This window comes from Danio aesculapii, chromosome 17, assembly GCF_903798145.1.
Source record: "Danio aesculapii chromosome 17, fDanAes4.1, whole genome shotgun sequence".
Lineage (NCBI taxonomy): Eukaryota > Metazoa > Chordata > Actinopteri > Cypriniformes > Danionidae > Danio > Danio aesculapii.
Window position 1 is genome coordinate 53,944,152 of NC_079451.1, and position 6,760 is coordinate 53,950,911.

General features: G+C 55.9%; 2 protein-coding genes across 4 annotated transcripts; one reads left to right on the top strand and one right to left on the bottom strand.

The window, feature by feature from the left end:
• Nucleotides 1-2: 2 nt before the first annotated feature.
• On the bottom strand, nucleotides 3-5,900 carry LOC130244158 (kelch domain-containing protein 2-like). Of its 3 annotated transcripts, XM_056476448.1 has the most exons (14): nucleotides 5,700-5,900; nucleotides 4,939-5,139; nucleotides 4,766-4,842; nucleotides 4,570-4,687; nucleotides 2,676-2,788; nucleotides 2,494-2,575; nucleotides 2,330-2,413; nucleotides 2,151-2,231; nucleotides 1,986-2,044; nucleotides 1,807-1,916; nucleotides 1,548-1,620; nucleotides 1,335-1,422; nucleotides 567-619; nucleotides 3-484 (listed from the first exon to the last, which is right to left on the bottom strand). In XM_056476448.1, exons 2-14 carry the CDS (start codon nucleotides 5,125-5,127, stop codon nucleotides 373-375), a joined length of 1,239 nt encoding a protein of 412 aa, XP_056332423.1. In that variant the 5' UTR covers nucleotides 5,128-5,139; nucleotides 5,700-5,900; the 3' UTR covers nucleotides 3-372. The 3 variants fall into 3 exon arrangements, with proteins under 3 accessions (XP_056332423.1, XP_056332420.1, XP_056332421.1); XM_056476445.1 differs by having other exon boundaries at nucleotides 1,807-2,044; XM_056476446.1 differs by having other exon boundaries at nucleotides 1,807-2,044; nucleotides 4,939-5,164.
• lrr1 (leucine rich repeat protein 1) lies at nucleotides 5,884-6,710 on the top strand (the record flags this gene model as incomplete). Its single annotated transcript, XM_056476449.1, has 3 exons — nucleotides 5,884-6,050; nucleotides 6,290-6,503; nucleotides 6,612-6,710. Coding segments are annotated over exons 2-3 (312 nt in total), but the record flags the coding sequence as incomplete, so codon positions are not given.
• Between the last annotated feature and the right edge of the window lie 50 nt (nucleotides 6,711-6,760).

Below are 6,760 nucleotides of genomic sequence, written 5' to 3' on the forward strand. Positions count from 1 at the left end.
GATGTGTGCAGCTTCATTTATTTCATCATGGTGGACACAGAAAAACACCATTAAACTGTACAAACTGACATCTCTGTGCAGACGCCGACAGCAGCCGTGTGTGTGTGTGTGTGTGTGTGTGCAGTGGATGATCGCTCAGTGAGGGGATCACTACAGCACAGTGATGATGATGATGATGAAGATGAGTGTGTTCAGCGGTGTCTGAAGTGAAGGCGTCTCTGCTGATGCTGTATGAACATGAACTCTTCTCCTGCTAAACCAGCCTTGTGTCGCCCAAATAAACCCTCCGTGTGTGTGTGCACATCATAGGCTCTCTGCAGCGTGTGTGTGTGTGTGCACATCATAGGCTCTCTGCAGCGTGTGTGTGTTTGTTCAGGGTTCTGCCGGGCTTCTCCGCTGGAGCTGCAGCAGCAGGGCTTTAGGCAGGACGTCCCACTGGAGCTGCAGACGCGAGCGGTGCTGAACGGCCACATCTACACACAACCTGCAGAGCACAACACAACATCAACACACACACACACACAACCTGCAGAGCACAACACAAACACACACACACACACACTCACCTGAGCAGAGGTTTGGGCTGTACTGTGAAGATCAGCAGTTCATTGCTGTGAGCCTGCAAATACAGAAACATCTTCACACACACACTCCAGCAGATGAAGAACACACACACACACACACACACACACACACACACATCTCGAAATGCAGAGTTTTTTCTTTCTATTCGGCGTGTGTTATTAAACTCCAGAACACTCTCAGCAGTCCCCTCCTCCTCATTCGCCTCTGATAGCCCAGTTTGTGCGGGGGGCATGAGTGAAATGTTCCTGAGTGAGGGGGAAACTCTGCCGTGAGGCCCTTCACTAAACAGCTTCATTACATTATCACGGCAGATAACGACTCCAGATGTCCATGTTGGGGTGGTCAGTCGTGTCTCCAGAGCTCGTGCTGATCCAGATGGGGGAGTCCTGCTGAAGGCCACTGTTCTGTCAGACGCACTCCGCTTTGACTTTCATTCTCCGTCGTTCATTTTAAAAAGCCCCCGCTCCATCTTATCTGTGTGTGTTTTACTGGAGCACATCAACTCTACAGGCGCCTGATGTCAGATGTGGAGCTCACGTTAATCAGAGGGACTGTGGTGAACAGTACAGCTCCTCCTCATCATGACTCCAGCGCACGCCTCAATGCCTCGCGCTCCCCTTAACAGCTGCTGGACCCCCACAGTTTGAAGACCCCTGACCTAAACTACCGTGTTCCCCTCGTTAGCTCTGGTGTTCATTAGTAAACGGGTGTTTGATGTTTCTCTCACACACACACACACACACACACACCGCTTGCTGGTGAGACAGAAGATTATTGGCGCATCCTCCAAACACAAACACTTCCCCGTCTGCTCCCAAACACGCTGTGTGCCACAGTCTGCAGAAACACACACACACACACACACACACACACAGATGAAGACCACAGAGATCATCAGAAACACAGGTAAAGACAGAGAGATCATCTCACACACACACACACACACACACACGCAGACACACCTGGGCCGCTCCGTGTGCTCGTGCTTGAAGAGTTTCCACTGGTTTTCACTGATGCAGTAAATCCAGGCGTCGCCTAGGAAACACACACACACACATCATGAGGTGTGTCTCACTCAGTGTTTCTCTGCTGGTTTGTGTGTGTGTGTGTGTGTGTGTGTGTGTGTGTGTCTCACTCAGTGTTTCCCTGCTGGTGTGTGTGTGTGTCTCACTCAGTGTTTCTCTGCTGGTGTGTGTGTGTGTGTGTGTGTGTGTGTCTCACTCAGTGTTTCTCTGCTGGTGGTGAATCCGCCGAACAGGAACAGGTGGTCCGGGGAGACGGCGGTCAGAGAGTGCCAGGACCGGCCAACAGGACCGTGTTGAGGAACACACCTGAAACACACAGGTGAGGGGTCAGTCAGAGCACATCTGCAACACACACACACACACACACAGACGTACATCTCACTCCACTCCCACGAGTCCAGATTAATGCAGTATAGGTCATTCAGCCTATGGTCCTGCGGAGAGAACACACACACACACACACAGGAGCATTACTGTGCTGAGCTCAGTGAATAACACACACACACACACACACACACACACACAGGAGCATTATTGTACCTGATAGCGTCCTCCAAACACGAAACCTCTGTTGGCGATGGTGGCGCAGGCATGAGCGGCTCGAGGCGATGGAGCATTTCCCTGGACACACACACACACACACACAGCAGGTGTGTTTGAGCAGGTGTCCCTCCTGCCTTTTCACACACAGCACAGGTCACACACACACACACACACACCTTAGTGACAGGCTGAGTCCAGGAGTGTGTCTCCAGGTCCAGTAGGTGGATGTGGTTGTTCCAGCCTCGGCCAGCATGGTTTCCCTGAAACACACACACACACACACACCCCGGGTTACCTGTGGTCAGTGTGCACTGCAGCCTCTGCTCACAGCTGGACTCACCATCACTGAATTCTCGTCCAGCTCGAACGCTCCTCTGTGGCCAGGTGGAGCGATGTAGCCGTACCCGCCGAAATACACCAGCCTGCACACACACACACACACACACACACACACACACACACACACACAGCTGAAGCACAGGTGTGGTTGGACTCTGTGCAGGCCTCTGACCACACACACACCTGTTCCTGTGCACCCAGCAGCCCAGTTTGTCCTTACAGGTGGGCGCCAGGCCAGTCAGATCCCTCATCCTGTGCCAGCGCAGCACCGGCGCTCTCAGTGGCAGACGGTACACCTATGGGACACCACGGTTACACTAGTTATACTACAGTTAAACCGCAGGCACCCCAGTCTCATTAAAGTCACTCCACAGTCACCAGTCACCTCACAGCCAGCCCACAGTTACCCCGCAGTCACCTCACAGCCAGCCCACAGTCACCCCGCAGTCACCTCACAGCCAGCCCACAGCCACCCCGCAGTCACCTCACAGCCACCCCACAGTCACCCCGCAGTCACCTCACAGCCAGCCCACAGTCACCTCGCAGTCACCTCACAGCCAGCCCACAGCCACCCCGCAGTCACCTCACAGCCACCCCACAGTCACCCCGCAGTCACCTCACAGCCAGCCCACAGTCACCTCGCAGTCACCTCACAGCCAGCCCACAGTCACCCCGCAGTCACCTCACAGCCACCCCACAGCCACCCCACAGTCACCCCGCAGTCACCTCACAGCCAGCCCACAGTCACCTCGGTCACCTCGCTGCCAGCCCACATATTCACCCCGCAGTCACCTCACAGCCACCCCACAGCCAGCCCGCAGTCACCTCGCTGCCAGCGCACATATTCACCCCGCAGTCACCCCAGTCACCTCGCAGTCACCCCACAGTCACCTCGCAGCCAGCCCACAGTCACCCCACAGTCACCTCGCAGCCAGCCCAGTCACCCCGCAGTCACCTCACAGTCACCCCACAGTCACCTCGCAGTCACCCCACAGTCACCTCACAGCCACCACGCAGCCAGCCCACAGTCAACTCGCAGCCAGCCCAGTCACCCCGCAGTCACCTCACAGTCACCCCACAGTCACCTCGCAGTCACCCACAGTCACCTCACAGCCACCCCACAGCCAGCCCACATATTCACCCCGCAGTCACCTCGCAGTCACCTCACAGTCACCCCACAGTCACCCCATAGTCACCTCGCAGTCACCCCGCAGACACCTCGCTGCCAGCCCAGATATTCACCCCGCAGTCACCCCACAGTCACCTCGCAGTCACCCCACAGTCACCCCAGTCACCTCACAGCCACCCCGCAGCCAGCCCACAGTCACCTCACAGCCACCCCGCAGCCAGCCCACAGTCACCCCGCAGTCACCTCGCAGTCACCCTACAGTCACCTTGCAGTCACCCCACAGTCACCTCACAGCCACCCCGCAGCCAGCCCACAGTCACCCCGCAGGTAGCCCACAGTAACCCTCCAGATACCTCGCAGCCACCCCGCAGTCACCAGTCATCCCGCAGCCACCTCGCAGTCTCCCCGCAGCCACCCCGGCCCGCAGTAATCCCGCAACCCCCCCACAGCCACCAGTAACCACCCTGCAGCCACCAGTCACCCCTAAGTCATCCCGCAGCTACCCCGCAGTCACCCCACCATGACCTCCCAGCCACCAGTCACCCCACAGTCGTCCCGCAGTCACCCTGCAGCCACCAGTAACCAGTCCCCCCACAGTGATCCCGCAGCCACCAGTCACCCCACAGTCATCCCGCAGCCACCCCGCCGTCACCTCCCAGCCACCAGTCACCCCCCAGTCATCCCGCAGTCACCCTGCAGTCATCCCGCAGCCACCCCATAGTCACCCTGCAGTCATCCCGCAGCCACCCCATAGTCACCCTGCAGTCATTCCGCAGCCACCCCGCAGTCACCATTAACCAGTCACCCTGCAGTCACCCCGCAGTCACCCCGCATCCACCCTGCAGCCACCTCGCAGTCACTCCGCAGCCACCAGTCACCCCGTAGTCATCGTTGCAGTCCGCAGCCACCCCATGGTTACCCACAGTTCTCCAGCACCTGAAGCCTCACCTGGTTGGTGTTTCCTCTGGCGTGATGCCCGCCGAACACGTAGAGCACACCGTCCACACACGCAGCACAGCTGCCTGACATGGAGCTGGGCACCTCGCCCTCTGCCCGCCGCACGCCCCTGCACAGACAAACACACAGACTAGCGTTAGCATTGGTATTAGCACTTCACTAGGGTCACGTGACCGTCAGTGTTTACCATCTCCGCGTCTCCATGCTGAACACCCACACCTCCGACTTCGGCAGGTACAGGTCAGCGGCGTCACCGTCTGCATTCTGACAAACACAGCAGCAGAGTTCAGTGTGTGTGTGTGTGTGTGTGTGTGAGATCAACATATATGTGTGTAATCAGTGTGTGTGTGTGTGTGTGACCTTGTATCCTCCCCATATGAACATGCAGCATTGGTCAGTGATGGCGATGTGTCCGCTGCGCTCGGCTGGACTCCCGCTGGACACACACTCCTCCTGCAGCCACTGCAGCTCCCCAGCCCCCCACTGGCCCCCCCGCTCTTCATCATCATCATCCTCATCCTCCATGTTCACCACCAGATCCTCCTCCATGCTGGACCGTCACTACAACACCAACAGGGTCATGCAGCTGTTAATAACATCAGTCGTGCAGTCATCTATAGGCTGAGCGCACACACACACACACACACACACACACACACAGCCGAAGTCGAGTCATCTTCATTCTTCAGCACTGAGAGTGTAGATTGTGTCACAGCAGCTCAGCAGAAGAAGAGTAGGGATTTAAATGCAGGAGCAGCTCTAGCTCACATATAACTCATTCAGTTAGGGTTAGAAGAAACCCTAAACACACACGCGCACACACACACACACACACACACACACACACACACACACACACACACACACACACACTCACTCACTCACTCACTGTATATATCAGATCTGTTTCAGCCTGTGTACAGTATGGATAAATTCAGAGAGATTCAGTGTGTGTTATGCCGTGGCACAGACTGTCTGATATATCTAATCAGCTGTATCGATCAGTCACTGATACACTGATAATGATCTGCATTGATCAGACTGCGCGCTCCTGGTGTTTTGGCTGAGCAGCTGATGCGCGCCACCGCTGCAGTGAATAATAACGGCGCTAAATTACTCACGCGAATGACTGATAGTGAAGCCGTCGCTCCCGCGGGATCAATAACGCGTCACGGACAGCAGTTCGCCATGACCTTTCGCTTTAAAACTAGTTTTTAACGCTCAAAGGCCTCACCGGAAATTTCTTCCGGTAAAACTACGCGCCATATTAGTGAGGTCAGTCAGTCGGTGCTCTCTGCGCATGTGCGACGTATAGAAGCGCGCCTTACGTTACGGCTCGAGTGTAAAACACCGCTTCAGTGCGGCTTTAAACCCGTCAAATTTCCAGTCGGGTTGTTTTGATCGGTCGGTGTCGGTCGATCTGTGATGGAGCCGCTGCTGTGCTGATTAGCCGAAGAGGAGCAGAACTTCAGGTCGGTCCAGTTTCAGTCAGCGCTACTCAAACACCCAGAGTTCCGCTGAACGCCAAAATAACCCGCTAACGCTAGCAGAGAGAGCACATCTACTGCCGTGTGTGTGTGTGCGCGCGTGCGTGTGTGTATTCAGTACTTTAGTTTGTCTCAGTGTGTTTTGTCCTGCAGGATGTGTCTCCATGTAGGTTTGTGTGTAAATGTTTGTGTGTGTGTGTGTGTGTGCGTGTGTGCGCGCGCAGGATGAAGCTGCAGTGTGATGTGGAGGTCATCAACCGGATGTTGCCGTCCTGCGGGCTGAAGAGTAAAGGCCGCTCCAGCCGCGCGGTGCTGTCCATCGGGAGACCGGAGAAAGAGAGAGCCGCTCACAGCACCGGGAGTAACGGCGGCACCGGGAGCAGCGGGCTGCACCTTCTAATCTGCACCAACAGAGACCGCAGCGGCGCCAAATACAAGGCACGACCAGCTGTGTGTGTGTGTGTGTGCGTGTGTGTGTATGTATGTGTGTGTGTGGTTCTCTGAAGTGCTTTATCTCTGAGTGTGTGTGTGTGTGTGTTCCTGCAGCTAAAGGAGAATGTGGAGAAGTTCTTCACCTGGTTTGTGGAGGAGGGAAAAGCGACGGTGCGTCTGAAGGAGCCGGCCATCGACATCTGCCTGAGCAAAGTATACACACACACACACACACACACACACACACACACACACACGGTATA

Bases quoted from the DNA above. Each gene is read 5' to 3' on its own strand.
- LOC130244158 (XM_056476445.1), bottom strand. From the start codon at position 5,127: ATGGAGGAGGATCTGGTGGTGAACATGGAGGATGAGGATGATGATGAT. The intron at 2,789-4,569 runs GTGAGGCTTCAG...GGTGTCCCATAG, and splicing joins CCAGAGGAAACACCAACCAG to GTGTACCGTCTGCCACTGAG. The intron at 485-566 runs GTGAGTGTGTGT...TGTGCTCTGCAG, and splicing joins CAGCCCAAACCTCTGCTCAG to GTTGTGTGTAGATGTGGCCG.